This window comes from Dicentrarchus labrax, unplaced genomic scaffold (assembly GCF_905237075.1).
Source record: "Dicentrarchus labrax unplaced genomic scaffold, dlabrax2021, whole genome shotgun sequence".
Lineage (NCBI taxonomy): Eukaryota > Metazoa > Chordata > Actinopteri > Moronidae > Dicentrarchus > Dicentrarchus labrax.
In genome coordinates, this window is record NW_026136712.1 from 20,847,692 (window position 1) to 20,866,340 (window position 18,649).

At 39.4% G+C, this 18,649-nt stretch overlaps 1 protein-coding gene across 1 annotated transcript; it reads left to right on the forward strand.

Annotated features, from left to right (window-relative positions):
* Positions 1 to 1,130: 1,130 nt before the first annotated feature.
* On the forward strand, positions 1,131 to 16,591 carry adam8b (ADAM metallopeptidase domain 8b). The gene is made up of 23 exons (XM_051417693.1): positions 1,131 to 1,233; positions 1,645 to 1,751; positions 2,614 to 2,687; positions 2,792 to 2,867; positions 3,251 to 3,327; positions 4,200 to 4,398; positions 5,063 to 5,128; positions 5,203 to 5,265; positions 5,357 to 5,526; positions 5,627 to 5,708; positions 5,808 to 5,947; positions 6,449 to 6,635; positions 6,995 to 7,084; positions 7,953 to 8,151; positions 9,588 to 9,690; positions 10,107 to 10,272; positions 10,360 to 10,440; positions 10,568 to 10,652; positions 11,773 to 11,893; positions 11,990 to 12,149; positions 12,273 to 12,320; positions 13,663 to 13,713; positions 14,594 to 16,591. The coding sequence occupies exons 1-23, from the start codon at positions 1,197 to 1,199 to the stop codon at positions 14,723 to 14,725; spliced, it is 2,514 nt and encodes an 837-aa protein (XP_051273653.1). The 5' UTR covers positions 1,131 to 1,196; the 3' UTR covers positions 14,726 to 16,591.
* The last annotated feature ends 2,058 nt before the right edge of the window (positions 16,592 to 18,649 follow it).

The window sequence follows — 18,649 nt, forward strand, 5'->3', positions numbered from 1 at the left end:
TTTCTGACTTTATTCTCACAATTATGCTTTTAAAGTCAAAATGTATACACATTATTTATTTTTAATTTATTTTTTGACTATTTTTTGTCAGTTGAAAATAGTAAAGTACTTGATTATTATTATTATTATTATTATTATTATTAAGTAGTTATTGGTAAAAATAAATAAAAAATTAACCGAAGAGTCATACCGGAAACTTGACGGGACAAACTTCAAAATAAAAGCGTGAAACTTGACAGAAGAGTTTGTATAAGTTAAAATATTAGTTTATTCTTCATACAGCAGCTAATTGAGTCTAAAAAATCTAATTAAATTTCAAATGTACAAAGTTCATTGTATTACGTTGTTAAAGTATTTGAGTACAATGAAAAATGATAATTTTGACCCACCAATATTAACAACAATAAACAAATACACATAATTATTTGTATTTATTTATTTACACTATGTTACCTCCTGCTGTGACCTGTGCAATGTTCCTTATTAATCACATCTGTATATAAAAAACTATAAAAATGTATATATAACTATCTTTTTCTTTTCCATTTTTGAATATAAAATGTGTGTTTTTATATCTGCTGTGTTGTATCTGGAGCTGCTGGAATGAGGATCAATAAATCTTATCTATTATTATTATTAAGAAAACCTAAAAAAAAAAATAATAACCCCTAGAACATATAAAATATAAGATTGCAAAATTAAAAACAATAGCAGAAATGAAAACAACTAAAGTATGAAGTAGTGGTCGTTTCTTCAGATAACAAACAGACATTAATGGATGCTAAGCAGCCTAACAATGAATCCAGCAGCACATATTAACAGAAAAGAGGAAAACAACAACAACAACAACAACAACAACAATATTGGTTAAATTTAATTAACTTATTATATTATTATCATTTATAAATGCCACAAGCTTGGAGCAACTTTTAAAAAATGCACTTGTGAATGTAAAATACAATATAATAAATAATAAAACAATTAAATAAAAAATAAAATAAATAACTACAATGAAAATTTCAGCGGGAGTTTGTTTTATTCTTCTAAATCGGAGCTCGCTGGACGGTTTCTTTCCGGTAAACATGCGAGGCGGCGATAAGAGAGAACCGGGAGGCGGAGCTTTAACGGAACAGCTGCTGGACGACCGATGACTAACGGTGGTTGAGAGACAGAGAGCCCGAGCAGAGTGCACCATCATGGGAGCGAACCAGGTCTCAGTGTGGCTGATGTGGGGTGAGTTTATCTATAATAAAACACTTTCATTAAGTTTCCAGTGCAGCTTCCTCACAGCTCTTATACATTATAATGTTACATACTTTTATTATGCGGTCATTGGTCCTGCTTTAAAGTGTCCAAACGAGCTAAAATCAGTAGAAAAAAGGTGAATTAGTGGCTTTTGATGAGCTTTAATGAGCTTCCCGCCTGTTATAATGTTAATTAATGTGTCTTTAATGCATTTTATTGTTGTAGTGTTTTAAAAACAAATAGTCTATAATTAGTTAGGGAGTGCCGATGACTTCCTAGAAGTCTGTGAAACATTAAAAGCAGCAATATCTCCACATTCTGCTCATAAATCTACTGTAATAATAATAATCATAATAATAATAATAATAATAATAATGAAATGTTGCCTGCTGTGTGTAGTTTGTCTCGTGCAGTGCTCGGGGATGTTGTCTCACGTGGAGAGATATGAGGTGGTCAGACCTCAGAGACTCGCGGGGAGACTAAAGAGGAGCCTGCGGGACAACCAGGTGAGTACAACGCACCTTCCTCACCTTCCTCACCTTCTTCACCCTCCTGTGACACCTGTTAGTCATGGAGCTGGTGGAAGAACTACCTGATGTTATAAAAAGCTGAATATTATCACTAATGTACTTATAAAAAGATATTTCTCTGTAATCTAACTACTGTAGCTGTACTTTAATTACTGTTGGATCATATTTTATATATATCACAATGTTTTGCATGTTAAACCTTTCTTCTTAAAATAACTACAAATACATCTAGTGCATTAAAAAGTATAAAATGTGATAAAGTTAAGTAGCATTAGATGGAAATACTCAAAAAAGAGACTTTAAATGTTACTTTCTCATCTGTTTATTACAGTAATTCAGTAATATAATATATAATAATATAAACATCTTAATTAAGGGAGATTCTGCCTAATGAGTACTTTTACTTTTAATAGTTTAAGTGGACAATAGCGGTATTGTTTTGTTTATTTCAAGAATCCGATTTCTTTTAAAACCTCAAACACAATTATGAGCTCATATAAACGGTATTTTATGGAATATATATAATCAGTTATATTCAATATGCATCCATTGTCCTTGAATTGATGAATCCACCGTTGTTATTGCCCCTCTTACAGGATCAGAGAGGTCATATAGAGGCATCAGGATTAAACTGAGACTGTTTCATAACCAGTTAAAACTCCCTGAAGTACATTTACATTAAAACTTACAGGACTTATACCTGTAACAGAGTATTTTTACTGTGGTTTTACCCAAGTAAAGGTTGTGAGTCATTCTTCCACTGCTGCTAATTGGTCTAATTGTTATCAATACCTTGTTATCAATACTTTTTCATGTGATGATCTTGATTTTTCAACAGCTTTATCCTGATACAGTTCGGTACGAGTTAGCTGTTGAAGGGAAGAAGCACACGATTCACCTGGAAAAAAACAGGTAAACATTTCAGATCCCACTTAACAAAATATGTATTTTTAATATTTAAAAATGTAAATATATGTTATGTATATATAACATGTTTTTCCGACTGTATTTTATAGGAATCTTTTTGGGAAAGGCTACACTGAAACACACTATTCAGAAGACGGAAAACGTGTGACAACGTCACCAAATGAGGTGAGATTTGACTTTAATTGACCTCAGAAGTGTTAAATTAAGACAAAAAGATGACATTTTTAATAGAGTAGTTGAAAATAATGTTTTATAGTCGGGAAATTAGATGTTTTTCTTTATTTTATGACATTTCTGTACAATAAAATGTATTTATTCATATAACTGAACTGACCTAGTGCACTGAATTTAGTGCAATGATACTGAATGAAAAGTTTACTGTAAGTGACCCAAACATGATAAAGATCTGACATACCTAACCTCTGATTCATAATCTCATGGACATTAAAGACAAAGAACTCCCTTTGTGAGTCTTTGAGAAGAATGTAAACTAACTCCGGCAGATTGAACGCACAGATTCATCTTTAATTGATCGTGTTTCCACCCAGGAGCACTGCTACTACCACGGTCACATCGAGGGCATGAAGGACTCTTCGGTCAGCGTCGGGATCTGTTCGGGCGTTAGGTAAGAAGATGTTTCACTGCTTCAGAACATCCTGTTTGTAATTTGCCGTCAGTAAAAGTTTATCAGATTTTTGTGAAATGTGTTGCTTCATGGTGTTTGGTCATCAGTTGATTAATCTTTCTACCACACTTCCTTTCCTTTATTGAATGTCACCTTGTCCAGTTACTGCAGTATAACTTGTATATAATCTGTTTTAATTGAACTTATTTTCCTTTTTATTGTGTTTTTAAATGTCCTTAATTTGTTTTTATGCCTTTTCCCCCTTGAAATCAATGAAACAAGGTGGTGGAATCAGTACCACTTTTGTCCACAGGGGTCGCTAGAATCAACACAAAAAAGTACCAGTTTATTTATCTATCTAATCTATCTAAGTTTTGGAGATATCAGCGGTTGGTTTGTGGTGCTTAAAAGCGCCAAAAAACTCAACAGTAATGCCTCTTTCCAGAAATCATGACTCGGTTACTCAAGATAATCCCTAAACCTTGCTCTGAGAACTTCCATATAGGGACTATTTTCTTTCTACGTATCACCGCACAGTAGGAAACGTTCATCTACTCACAGTCGAGAGGCTCGTGCTCCTGACGGCAGAGGATGTAACGCTAGCTATCTCCTCGAAAAGCATCGCAAACCAACCGCTGATGTCTCCAAAACTAAAACTATCTAGATAAATAAACAGCACTACAGGCAAGAGGAAGAACTGTCCCTTTAAAGCCCTCACGAGGAATACTTTTTTATGTTGATTCTGGCGACCCCTGTGGACAAAAGAGGTACTGTTTCCACTGCTCCTGTGTTCACAGACAGTTTATAGTGGACAAAACTATCCCCATTTATAAGTCGAATCACATTTATGAACATATACAATTTGTTCTCAGTGGCTTTGTGCGAGCCCGGCAGCAGCTCTACCTGATTGAGCCTCTGGGACAGTCTGAGGACGACGACCACGCAGTTTACAGACAGGAACACCTGAAGTTCAACAGCAGGCCCGGCTCCTCGTCCAACACCACCATATCGTACGACCGGGACCAGGACCAGGGCCCTCGACCCGCAGGACTCTTCAGGTCCAGATTGTGGGTAGGTGACTAGGTTTTATCCAATTCAGCCAGAAGATGATGGAAGTTCAGGGGTCTAAAAGTGACTCTTAACACTGTAACATCCAGATTAAAGACATGTTTTATGTAAAGGCAGATTTTAGAATCAAATTCAAAGTCTCCAATCGTGAAAATTAAGTCTTCTTAAGTGGAGACGCAAGTTTATCTTTTAAAAATACATTTTTGATGATGATAATAATAATTATAATTAAACATTTTAAGTACTTTTCAAGCTTAATTTCCTATGGCGGCCCATTTCCGCCAATGTGAGAGAAAAATTATTCTGTAGAAATATGGTCAAATATTATGATAAGATGTACAGGGAAGTGACACACTGGAACTGAAACTAACTAGTGTGCGTGTGTATGAGTGAGTAAAATATGAATAATAATCAAATAATCCTGTTCTTATTTCCTTTTCTTTGCTTTCTGTTACATTTAAAGACGCTACAGGCAAATATTTGTTTGTGAGCTGGTCACAAACATCAGCGTTACCTGTAATGTCTCTTTAATGTGTAGTTTCTATTGTAGTAAAAGTAATAAACAGCTGATATAAGAGATATAAAGCAGTAGACGGATCTTTTTTTGTACTTCTTTATGTCAATTTAAATGAGAATATTAATATAACGGTTTTTCTTTTTTTATCAGAAATCTAAAACCATCACAGGTCCGCAGAAGTTTGTGGAGCTGTTTGTGGTGGTGGACAATGCTGAGGTAAATATCATAGTTAAAATCCCTTTTAAAGCTGTTCTTTTACATCGTATCTGACCGTGTTTCTCTTCCTCCAGTACAACCGATACGGAAGCCAGACTAAATCCCGTATTCTTGGAGTTATAAATCACGTTGACAAGGTAAAAGCATGTTTTTCCTTCCCTCGTCTCGCCACCGGAAGCTCCCGGTGCGTTCGCTGAAATAACTGACGTCTCCTCTCCCCGCCTGCAGCTGTATCGATCTCTGAACATCCGGGTCATGCTGGTGGGCTTGGAGATCTGGACGTACGAAGACCACTTTAACGTTCACCTTAATTCGGAGACGGCTCTGGACAATTTCCTCCTGTGGCGACAGGCCAGCCTTCTGCCGAAGACGAAGCACGACAACGCCCAGTTTGTGACGTAAGGATGAGTCTCAGATCTCCGTGCACACGTTGAACGCTTTAATGCAGCCAGTTTGACCTGATGTGAGACTTCTTTGTCCCTCATTGTCCCTCAACAGTGGCAAAGATTTTGATGGAGATACAGTTGGACTCGCGAATAAGTTTGCCATGTGTTCTGAGAACTCCGGCGGAGTGAATCAGGTACGAGTAACGACTTCCACTAATCCTACCAACGGCCGCAGGTGGAAGGTGAGAGTGTTTCGGTATCTCGTGATACATTCTGCTGCTTTTCTCCTCCAGGATCACCATGACAACCCGATAGGCCTCGCCTCCACCATCGCTCATGAGATGGGACATAACTTTGGCTTGTCCCATGATGCCACGGGTTGTGTGTGCGGTCCGTCGTACAGCGGGAACTGCGTGATGGCGGATAAGCTCAGGTGAAGTCTTGATCGGTTTTCAGGAAGTAAAATTAACAAATAATAAACAAACAAAAGTAAAATGAGCTTATAATTATTAGCATTATCATACTATAACAGCTACCTGCTGTTTCTGTCGTGGTGATAAAACATTAAGAATGATACATATGCCCTCTATCCTTGGTTTGGGCTAAGTCACTCACTGGTTCTGATTAAGGGGAATCTTAATGCTGCAGCACTCACTCATATTCAGACTGTAGAGTTCTTCCAACTCTGTGGCAGTTTTCTTTTGTTTCTTGTTTGAACATGACAGTGTCTCGGTGCACGAAGGTGGTTTGACTAGTTTAGTGTGACAGAAAGTGACTAGCCTGCACTTGTGGAAAGACAGAAACCAGAAGAGTGGAGGCTGTAATAGCAGCAGATTAACAGAATTAAATATTCAGCAATCACATACGGATGTAATGTCCAGGTGTCCACACACTTTTGGCCATGTAGTGTAAATCCTGTTTTCCTCCTCTTCAGGACGGGAACTCAAGCATTCCCGGAGTTCTTCAGCGACTGCAGCATAGAGCAGCTCGCTGAATTCATGGAGCGCGCTCAGCCCAGCTGCCTGTCCAAGCCGAGCTCCGTTAAGACCATCGCCATCGCCCCTCGCTGCGGCAACGCCATGCTGGACCCCGGAGAGGAGTGTGACTGTGGCACTGTGGAGGTAAAACCTTCAGTGGAGGCTCTGACTCTAACAGATGAGTCATTTTTGGGACCTTGGAAAGTTTTAATATAACCTCTGGTGAAGGACGTCATTTGGTTGTTACTGTTTTAGCTGACTGGTGTGGTTTCCTGTGTGCGAGGTTACAGTTAATAAAAGGGAATCAGAGGCATCCCAAGCTGGCCTCAAAATTTAAAATAGTTTTCCTGTGAGCTCACGTTCTTGGCAGAGATGTTTGTGTGGGAGATTTAGATCTGTTCTGTTTTCCGTTAACTTTCATCACTGCATTTCCTGTTGAAGATGTAACTGGATACACAAACATGACTCAACTGAAGAAGATCGTGTTTGATTGTGTTTTCTAGGAATGCAGGAACCCGTGTTGTGACGCTTCAACTTGTCGCCTGACTGAAGGCTCTCAGTGTGCTCATGGACAATGCTGTGACAACTGCCAGGTACATTTACACAGCTGCCTTTAATGAAGCTTTTAAAGTGGCTTTCTTAGACTTTGTCAGCAGCTTGCTCTTTGGATTTCCACCATTTAAAGGTCCAGTGTGTAACATTTAGGAGGATCTGCTGGCGGAAATGGAATATAATAGATAGAGGCATTGGAATATGCATACACACGGAAAGGGGAGGGTGAAGCGAGGGAGTTGCAGTCTGCAACCACACCACTAGATGCCACTAAATTCTTCACACTGGTCCTTTAACAAGACAAAGAAATCTGCAGCCATACTAGGAAAATGCTAAAATGATGGTATAATGTTTCCAGTCTTACTGTAGTTTAGTGTGCTAGGATGCTAAGTGCTGCTAAGGATGATGGGAGGATATTGATTTTGCAGGTGTGAGTTGAAATCGATCTCCAGAGGTGTTGCAGTTCATCCAGAGGGGGACATATTGGTTGTGATATTTCACTATGGAGATCACTAAAGTAACAAGGATTCATCCTCTGGGAACCAGGAATGTTTAAAATCTATTTCCAATAGTTGTTTAGATATTTCCTTATAGTCACGCTGCATGACTAAAAGAGCCTCTATACTGGGCTCTAGGCGGACAGAGAGCGTAGGTTACAGAAAGGTCAACCATACAGACACACCCTGCTGCTGTGTATAAGGAGAAGGTTACTCTTAAACCCACAGCGAAACAGCAGTTCAAAGATAAACAGGAAACCCACATCATCAAGTCCCCCACATCCTCAAATGATAGCATCAAAGCCTGGAAGAGGTGGTGCGAGTGTTGAACGAGTTAATTATTCAACCAACTTGTGCTCGAGCCGGCTCTTCTTTATTCCTCCCCCCCCTAAATCAAATCTTTAACCCTCAGGTGACAGCGGCAGGAAGTGTGTGCAGAAAGGCCGCCAGTGGCTGCGACCTGCCGGAGTACTGCACCGGCGTGTCGGAGGATTGTCCCGAAGACAGCTTCGAGATGAACGGCAAACCGTGCTACAACCAGGCGCAGGGCTACTGCTACAACGGCCGCTGCCCCACACATGAGCAGCAGTGCTGGAGGCTGTTTGGACCAGGTACGCTCAGCACTCTGCTGTCAGTGTGGTCACTGGAGAGAAAGCAAGACACAAGACAGTGACTGTGTGCGCCAGGGCTTTTATTTTCTTTTCAACAGACAAGCTGAGCCTCGAGGAGCTTTGGTTTTTAGTCTATTTCGAGTAGCTTCAGTAAATTTCAGTGTCACATGGTGGAAATGGCTCTTTCTAAGAATAATTGCCACATTTGATGGTGTGCATTTTCATTATAAGGGACTACAGAGAGTTTAATGAATAGCACTTTCACAGGAAATAGGAGTCTCTGTGTATTTAAAAATCAACATTAATCTCTAGCGTGTCCAATTTTAATGATATCCTAACATCATCCCATGTGCCTGAACATCCAGTTTCCCCCTTTCTAAGTAGATTTAATGTTGTGTAAGTGTTCAGAGAACCAGTGCAGCCCTGAATTCATTCACAATCTCAAAGTTATGACTTAATATCACATATATTCAACTGATCTGGACAGTCAGTGTTGACTTATTATCTCAGTATTTTTATTTGTATCATTCTTTGGGTTTTCTCTTTGCTTCTATATTAACTTTGTCATTACAAACTTACTCTGTGCAGCCGAAAATAGTTAAAAACCCACAAAACTTCATTTTAGATTCTATTTCTATAATTCTGTGATATTCAATTTTGATTAAGAAGTCATACCAAACTTGTTTTCCCCTCTCCCACACTGAAAAACAGCCCTTTTGGAAACAAGCCACACATTCTTAAATATAATCAAATTTTCTGGTATTGAGCAAAAAAATCTGCCAGTGGGGTAAAACAATTTAGCTTGGCTAGAATTCCTAAAACTAGCAAAACAATCAGCTACTGAAAAACCATAAAAGGCCTTAAAACCAGAAAAAATGCAAGAAATGTAAGCAAGTTGTGTTTATTACAAGCAATGAAAACTCAGTTATTTAAGATTCTTAAAATAAGTATTTTGTTCACTTTGTTGGGCTGAATTTAAGAATCTAAAAATCTTACAATATGACTTCTTTAAACAAAATTAAAATCTGTGACTTTATTCTGAATTAAAGCACCAGAAACATTCTTATTTTTAACATTTCTTGTGAAACAATGAAAAACTAAACAGCTGCTTAATTTCCAACACTGGGACCAGACGACTTTCTCTTAAACTGAGAAGTTGTGCAAGTGCTCTTACTCTGAAAATACGGAAGATAATCTTGTTTCTCTGCTGGGGTATTGTGCAACCATTGTTGTTCTGTTAAATATAGCTCAATATTAGCTGTAATATCTTACCAGATTACTTTTATGATGCAAAAAATGCTTGAGAAGATTATTTTTCTCTTTAGACAAAAAATAAGACTCATTTGTAGAAACAAGACTTTTTAACTTTCTTAAGATTCCTTTTATTGCAGTGTGGTATAAATGGGTTTAAGAGAATGAATCTCTTCCTTCCTCAGGGACCAGAGTTGGATCAGACGTGTGCTTTAACCTGAACAAACGGGGGGAAAAAGGTGCAAACTGTGGGAAGACGCAGTCCAACTACGCCCCCTGTACTGAATCGTACGTATCAACGGCATTTACACATTTACACAGAACTTCCTGTTGAAGGCCTCACTGGGTTTCTATCCAAAGTTTATCACAAAATACTCCCAAAGGAGACCTGGAACACAGCATGCTCCAGTTCCAGGACTGAAAAGTAGCAAAAACTATGAAAAAAACACATGAAAGTTTATATGTTTGAGGTCAGTTTTGTGCTATTTTGTTAATGTAGCTGAACAATTCCATCCATCCATCCATTTTCTTCCACTTATCCGGGGCCGGGTTGTGGGGGCACACTGTGGTGCAGGCCACAACCAGATGAGATAATAATCCCTCCATCGTGTTCTGGGTCTGTCCCAGTCTGATGCTTCAGACCACAGGGCCAACCAAGCCCAACAAATTCTTCATTCATTTGTTGATTTTCCTTTTCTTTGCAGAAATCTTAAGTGTGGATCGATATTTTGTGGAGGAGGGGGCGAGTCCATCACAGGTAAAAGGGCATCCTACACTGTGTACGGCATAGAATGCAAACTGGCTGAGGATGACGACAAGACCAGAAACATGGACATGGTGCCAAAAGGAACCAAATGTGGACCAAATAAGGTAAAACTGTCAGCGGGGAAGAGACATTACGTGGAGTTTTGGTAGCCATGTCGGACGTTCTGCTCAGATTCAAACGTTTGCCCACAGGTTTGCTTCGACAACAGATGTGTGGATTTATCGGTTTATGGGAAAACGGAGGATTGTGCAAAGAAATGCAACAACAACGGGGTGAGTGAGTTATTTTAGGACATGAAATCATTTGTAGCTGTTTTCAGTTGGACTCTTGGGGAGCCGAAACTGCACGTCCGAGTGCTTGACTCATGTCTAAATTCACTGTATTGCATTTTATCTTCAGGTGTGTAATCACAAGAACGAGTGCCACTGTAATCCTGGCTGGGCTCCACCCTATTGTGACATCCAGTATGCAGATTTACCTCAAGGTACTAAACACTTTACTGGAACTAACTTTATGACCTTATCTAAATTGCTAATACAAAATATGATCTATTTATATGAGTTTAACCTGAAGTCCGGATCTGAGCGAGCGGTGCAGATAAAAACAGCTCACACCTGCTTGTTGAATCATTCTTCCAGTAAAAAACATGAATCATTCATTATGACTGATCTCCTGTTTCCAGCACTGACCGAATCGAGTGTTCCTGATATAAAATGAGAGTTTGCATCTTTATTGAAGTTAGGCTGCATCATCTTACAAAACAGAGGCACACATGTGGTATCTCTTATCTGGAGCTGCCACAGTAGAAAGTTTTAAAGAGTGGGCCAAGTGATTATGCAACGGTTCAGATCTCACGGTGAGCAGCTGAAAACAGAAATAAAGGAGGAAGAAGAGACACAGGCCAGTATTGTGAAATGTCTCAGCACAGGCCGTACGGCGTTCCTTCCTCTCCAAAACAAGTCGAAAAACTTGTGAAACCGATGTTTTCCGTACGCTGCTTGGTTGTGCATACTCCCCAAATTATGGTGAAATGATAATAACAAAAATAATCTTCTTGTATTTGTCATCCTTTGTTGAGGCTTTGTATAATTTTTGCCTCCTCAATGTTTGTCATGTTGCTGCCGCCATGACAAACAGAAAACGCTCGCTGCCTCATTATAACGACCTTCCTGTTTAAACGAGCTCCTTTTTACATTATAACTGTATTTTTCACATTATCACCACAAAAGAAACAGTACCTGAATCTGTATCGCACAAAATCATAAAAAAACAAGAAGCTCTTCTCATTGTGGTGAGCTGATGTTATGGTAAAGAAAAGTCCGAGCATAAAGAGACACTGTAGCCCAGAAGGAAGTTTCTAATTTAACGAGAAACTTTCTTTGTCATGGTGGCAGCCGTACACTGAGCTACTTGTTGAGATATTTCCGTCTCAGGCATTTCCATCCCTCGAGCCCCTTACAATAAGCAAAGGCTGAAAAAAACCTGCTCATAATTTATATTTAATATATTTAGTATACATTTAATGTGCTATACATTGTGTATTAAGGATTATAATAACTACATTACGATGTGCAGCAGTGTAATTTCCCCATCTACGCCTGCAGGTCAGAATGGGATAATAGCTGGTGTGTGTGCGGTTCTCTCCATCCTCCTGGTGATCACTGTAGTGATCGCGAGCCTGATGTGCTGTAAAAAGGACAACATGGACAACTACACGTCCAAAAGGTACTTGAGTGCATTCTCTCACATCTACTATGCAGCTCTGTCCAGTGTCTGTCGTCTGTCTTCCATTTCCCAGCTGAATAAATGTCGTGTTCGCAGGAAAGTGCACTCAGCTCCAGACAGGCTGAACCCGATGTTCCAGGAGCCGAATGGTAAAGACAGACCTCAGATCAGTCAGCCCACTTTCATGGAATCAACAGCGGCGCAAGCCTGCGCTCCTCTGATTGTTACTGTGACTCCCAGCCGACCCGCTCCACAGGTACACAGGGCCGGAGGAGTTAGTCATGTCAGGGATCAATTAGTTCATCGTGTGTGGGCAGGCTCAAGTGTTTTACAGCAGTACTCTCATACTTATTATGTGCTTCTTTTTTTCTTTTTCCAGCCACCAAAGAAATTGTCTTCAGTGGCGTCTACCTCACAGACTGAGCCGGTAAGCTTTAGACAAAAACATCTAATACATAATGCAAACAGAGGATCGCATCCAGGGTTGGTAACTTAAGTTGGCTGCTAAAGTTCAGAAGTTAAATTAAATAATGCATGCAGAGTTATCTGTATTCAGACGTGGTGTGAAGCTCCGTAAAGGACAAGGTGGCTGTATTTCCATCTTTTTCCTTCTGTTGATGAATCACCTGAAAAGACCAACACTGTTAGTCCGTCTCTCAATACTTTCTGACTTCCCCACCCTGTCTGTAACATTTAAAATCACATCACATATATGAATATTTTTAATAGTTCTTGGACAGCAGTTAAGCTCTATGGCACACAGGAAGGCTTTGGATACACAACACTTGTTACAAGGATTAATCCATTGTTGGTTTTTATGGGATTTGTTGACAACAAGAAAAATATAACTTTATAACTCCCTGTCCCAGCGGCACACTAAGCTTTATTTGGTTTGGATCAGTGTGCAGTTAACTCTGAATACAAAGCTGAGTAAATAACACTTTTCACACTTCACACAGGAATAAAATCATTCTCAGAGCCTTTTTAGCCTCAGGCCCAAAAAAACTCTTCCAAAGTGGGTTAACCCCGACTTTAAGCCTAGAGCTGGATGGCCCTGCGCTGGAGCAGAGTTAGCCCTGAGTTTGTGGAAGTATCTTCTGAAAATGGACTAAAAACTGGGGTAAAGTAAAGAGAATGTAAAAATAAATGTAAAAGATAAGTCACGTGTTCCAGCGGACATTTAACCCACGGCTGGTAGGAGTGCAGCGTGAAAACAAGGCTACGTTATCCCAGGGTCTACTCTAAGCTTAAGGCCAAAGTGTGAAAATGTGAACAGTATGTGAGTCTCGCATACATGTAGTTACATTAAAGTTAAAAATTAGCAACATTTGTGGACAAAGTCGGTGCCAGTACCCTAATTCAGCACAACCCTAAACACATCATAACCCTCATTGTTTGGCCATTCTTTATCCTTTTTAACGAGGACGTTTTCAGCTGTATGCAGGGTTTTCGAAACACAGCGGCCTGAACTTGCACACAGGGTTTGGGGGCGTCAAAGTGTCAAACTAGTTATTTTTAGACAATTATTTAACAACCTTTATTGTATATACCGCTTACTTGAAGTAAGGGTACTCATGCGGACAAAAGTGTGCCGGTACTCAGTACTGGTGAGTGTTCGTTCATTTCAGGGACTGGACAGAGTCATTGAACTTTACGACAATCAGAATAAATGAACAACATTTGTCAGAGAGAAAACTTTGACTGAAACACGACAGGAAAAGTGAAAACACAGAAGTCTTACTGACTTTCTTTTTTCTCTTTTACCACAGATGAAACCTCAACCTCCAGTTAAACCTTTACCACCTCTGAATAAAACACAGGTGAGTCACACCTGCAGCTGTTCACTGCAGACGATTTCAGCTGCTTTAATAAGTGTAGACGTTGGTCACAACAACACTCTGAGCTGAAGGAGTCGTACAGTTAATAAAGACATTTAATCCAGTTATCTAGAAGCATAAAAGACACAATATGTTTCTTGATCTCTTTCCTTTGTTTTATTTATTCCTTTTGCAGCTTTATATACACAGTATGTAGTAAATGTATCTCCAGTATCATATCATAGTCTTAAGATAAATATTTTTTCATTCAGTTAAGTTTATTTGTCTGATATAATGTGACAATTTTCAGCCATTTTTTTCATCACACTGCCTCGAGCGTTCATCCTGTGCCAGATAACACATTTGAATTAAAGTTTTGACCTCGAGTTGGTCGTCACAGCCAGATATCTCTATATTCTCCAAATAGTTTTGTATTCTATGTTTGTTGTCTTTAATCTTATAGTTGTCTCTTATGTGGGGATATCTGGGGTAATCTAACATAATAAGGCGTTCAAAAGGTGTTTCAAAGCCATTACATAAAAGAAAAAATATTTAACCTTGCATGCAAGAAGACTAAAATAGATGGCATGGGATGCAAAGTTTACTGCACCCTAAGGGCTACCTAGGTCCATTTATTCATCCATTTTAAATACTTCTTTATCCGTTTCCTGCCTCTTTAACTTTGTGCTGCTACAACATGTGAGTTTCCCCTCCGGGGATCATTAAAAGTCTTATCTTAAAGTTGCAGCCCATTTTCTGTCATGGGTTAGACTGCTTTTCTATTTTTTGGGACCAAACATTAAAAACACTGTACTCACACCTCCACAAGTTGCAGCTTCGCATTTATAAATGTGTCTAAAATTCGTCTTGTTTTGCTTTTCAGTATAAAGCAGCCAGTCCGAGTGTTCCTCCTGTACCTCCAGTCAAGCCCAGCCCTCCTCCGGCTGCCAGAATCAAACCGTGCGCTCCTCCTCCACTGCCCCCAGCGAAGCCACATGTTCACAGACTCGCATGAAATTCTCAATAAAAGGTTCGACTAAAGAAGAGGACATTCAGCTACATATAGAAAGAGAGCGATTCTGTGTGAGTCACAAAGGCCAAAGAGTGTGGAAAAGTTTACTCTTTGTTCTTAAAAGCCTGCAAGGATGACCGAGGCTTCACCGACTGAGAATGTCTTTGATTTGAGACCAACAGCTTCACAACTGCTGTGGAAAACTCTCCATTAACTGCTGCTGCAGTTGTCATTGTGTTTGTAAAAGGTTCTTTCTGCTAACTTCCTTTGTAACGTTACTGTAAGTTGTCTCATTGCACTTTTATAAGTGTGAGCAAAATGCTGCTCACATGAAAATTTACTTTTTAAGATATTTATTTAATGTTTGTGCAAGGGACTGTACGGAAATTATTACATGGGGAAAGAGGATTGGGATGGGTGGGGTTTTCCTTTTTGTTGAAGGAAGGGTAGATATATATTTTATATTCTATAGGTAGTTAACTGTGGGGGTTTTAAAGCTTTTTCAACAGCTGCCTGCTGCGTAGGGTTGAGTATCCATACCAGTACCAATACCCGTACCCTTAGAGTGATGCTGATACCAATAAGACAGGGTGTCCAAGGGTTTTAAAGAGTCTAAAATCCAATAATTTGAATAATTTAGGATTTAAAATGTCTTGAACATGATTTTGACAGGACTTACAAATTGCTTGGATTAATGGAGTTAACGTTATTTGTATAAACTTTCTGTTTTTTTGGAAAAATTTGTATTGATCGCGCTGTAACGACAAAACAAAAATTTCTCATTATAGTTTTTTTGTCAGTACGGATGTAAAATAAGTCTTGAAAAGCCTTAAATTTAACTTAATGTGGTTGTCTTTTCAACATAGACAAGTCTAGCACATTTTGAAAAGATGGTTCTAAGATAAAAGCAACATATATATACGGCAATATTTTAATTTAGCTAGCTAATGTTAGCAAAACAACCAGCTAACTAATTGTTGATGTAACTAGCTAACAATTAGCATAAATTAGCTAGCTAGTTAGCCAGCATTTTTATAACATTATAGCTTTTATCTTTTAACCATCTTAAAATTGTTTTCAACATAGACGAGGCTAGCACAACTGTTATTGGAGCACACCAAAAAGGGGCGGGGCTTAGGAGGGGTCAGTTCTCTGCAGGTTCATCAGGAGACCCCTTTCACAGTTTGATACCTTGTGATTATAAAAGTATTGATTATAGCCGCTTTAACTTTTTATTATAGGTGTATGATAGCATTACAGACATTATGGGGGCGGGTGCAGCAGGTTTATCTGCACCGACGGGAGGGTCCATTGGTCTCAGCTGCCCTCGCCTCACCAATAATTTTTGTACAGTCCCTAAACTGTCTAAAGCCAGTCTGTGCCTTCTACTACCAGGTCACTTTGCACTATACTTGAAACCCTACGAATGGTACACGCAGTACGGGAGGCTTTGCACCGTTCAGATGACCTGTGTGTCTTTCTGTGGTTGAAACATTTACACTCTCCTTTGTTTGATTTCAGTCCTGAGGGGGCTTTTTTTTTAATGCACTGTTAAGTTTCCAGGGCAACAGTCTCATCGTTTTTATACCTTGTGGTATGTTAAATTGTAAATTAATGGCAAATCGCTGCTAGTACAAGTTGACATGATCACAGTCCTACCTTTCAATTGGTCACATCAGATGTAAAAAATCCTTAAGAGGGCCTTTTGTTGCAGCAAACAAAGAGAAAAGTATGATGAGATGATTGTGTTGCATCAGCAGATTAAACAAACCGCAAGACTTGACAGAGGACTTCTTATCCGCTGTGTTTTACTTAGCGCTTCATTATGTGAATTGCATAATGATTAAAAGATGAATTTTTCTCTAAGAAGTTCGTTGTGTCTCTTTCTCTGTGCTGTTTTTGTTTTATCTTGTGTAACATTTTTTATTAACCCCCCAATAAGTCTTCCCATTGTTCTTCCCAGCAAACAGTGTGCACATCAGTTAACAGTTAATCCATATTTATTGGCCTCCAGTGACAAGCTCAAGGAAATGGGCTGGAAGCTGTGCAGCCGGGCTCCCAGTGTGAGCTCCCATTATCTGGGTTTCCTGCTCAGACTTCTCAAACAATCGGATGCAAAAGGCTGATGGGTTGTTTTGTTTGTGGTTTAACACACAGAGCCAGAGTTTTTCATGGGAAACAAACTCAGAACTGTATGAAATGAATCAGCAATAAGGACCCAATCACCAATGGTGATATTTCCTCTAGCGCCATCATGAGGTTCAAGTTTGTTGTTTAATGTAAAATGTCTTGCACCACTGTGCTTTGTTTAGCAGGTATCTTGGTTTTAGCCTCTTTTAGCTCATTGTTTTGGTTTTAAGTCCCACAACTTTACAGTTTTGATTCACTCTCATCACTTATATCCAGCAGCAGGCAGCTGGTTTCAGAGAAAACACCACCTGCTGTACACCAAACAGCAGATACACAAAGTGAGCAACGAGCTGGTGAACATAGTGGAGCATTTAGCAGCTAAAGAGACAGTTGTGTTTCTTTGGAGGTGGTGGAGACCAAAAACAGAACTGTAAGAGAGGGAATATTGGCCCTTACTGGACAGAAATGTGACTCAGTTTGCTCAGTAAGTGCTGGGTGGGGAAGTAAGCAGCTGTTTTAACACGTTAGCCACATCGACTTTATAAGTGCTGCGTTAACCGCTTGTTAAAGGTGAATAAGGTCAGGGTGGATCTAGATGTGTGGTTTAATGTCAAATGCTGTCAAATTTAACATAATAATTTAGATTTATTTAAAAAATAACACGTTAGAAATGGGCACAACTGGAATATATGTTTTCATTAGTGTATAATCACCTGGAAATAACAATAGTTGTGTTTTTGTTACCTTAGAATGAGACGTTTTATCCCACATGTCGAACCCTTATATATACTGTCAATGGTTTCTACAGTAGCCCATAACGGACAAACCAAACACTGGCTCTAGATAGCGTTGTAGTTTCTCTGTTCTAAACCACTAGAAGCCACTAAATCCTACACACTGGACCTTTAATGATCTGTTATGGCTGAATTTATGACTAAGTAATAGGCTTTATATATATAGACTTCTATTTAAAAAACATGTTAGTTCAAATATCTAAATTTGGGGTTTTTTTTCCCAGGCAAATACATGTGTGAATACATGTGCAATTAAGCACCCCTTAAAGTCTCCATGCCCCCCTCTGGCCACCCCAGAGAGATAGATCCGCCCCTGGACAAGGTCTGGCTCACAGTCCAGTTCATCCTAAAGGCGTTGGACGGGGGATGAGGTCAGGACTCTCTGCTTTGTCATTGTCATATTGAAACAGGAAAGAGAAAAACTGTTGACACAAAGTTCTCTTCTGTAGAAGTAAGATGATACTTGCAGGAAACTTTAGCAGAAGTTTGGAAAGACTTAATTTCTCTGTAAGGACTGAAAAAAAACACGAATCCACCCACGAATTTCACAAATATTTAAATGTCTGATGTGGAAATTTAACCATAAATGGCTCAAAAAGAAATAAAAAAATCTGATTGGAGGCAGTGGTGTAAATCAGCGCTCTCAGACTGGGGAGAGCTGAGCGTTGAGGAATGCAGGCCTGAGCGATGGGGCTCTGATTCACTCTGATTCACGAGCCAAGAAGCCTGTAAAATAACACAGTTAACAATGAGTGCGGCTTGTTCTACAGCAAACTTTTGTCTCTGCCTGTCTCCCGCTTAGATCAGTGGTTTATTGGGCTCAGATCTGCAGGAGATGGTCCTGGGGGGGGCGTTCAGTCAAACGTGCAACCACCTGTGTTTGTTCTCAGACTTTCCAACCGCACAGACTTCAGACTGCGGTCTGTTAATGTTTAATGTTCTCTTCTCTTGCTCATTTGCAATCCATGTTTCAAGGTTTCTATGACTGTGCCTCAGACTCAGA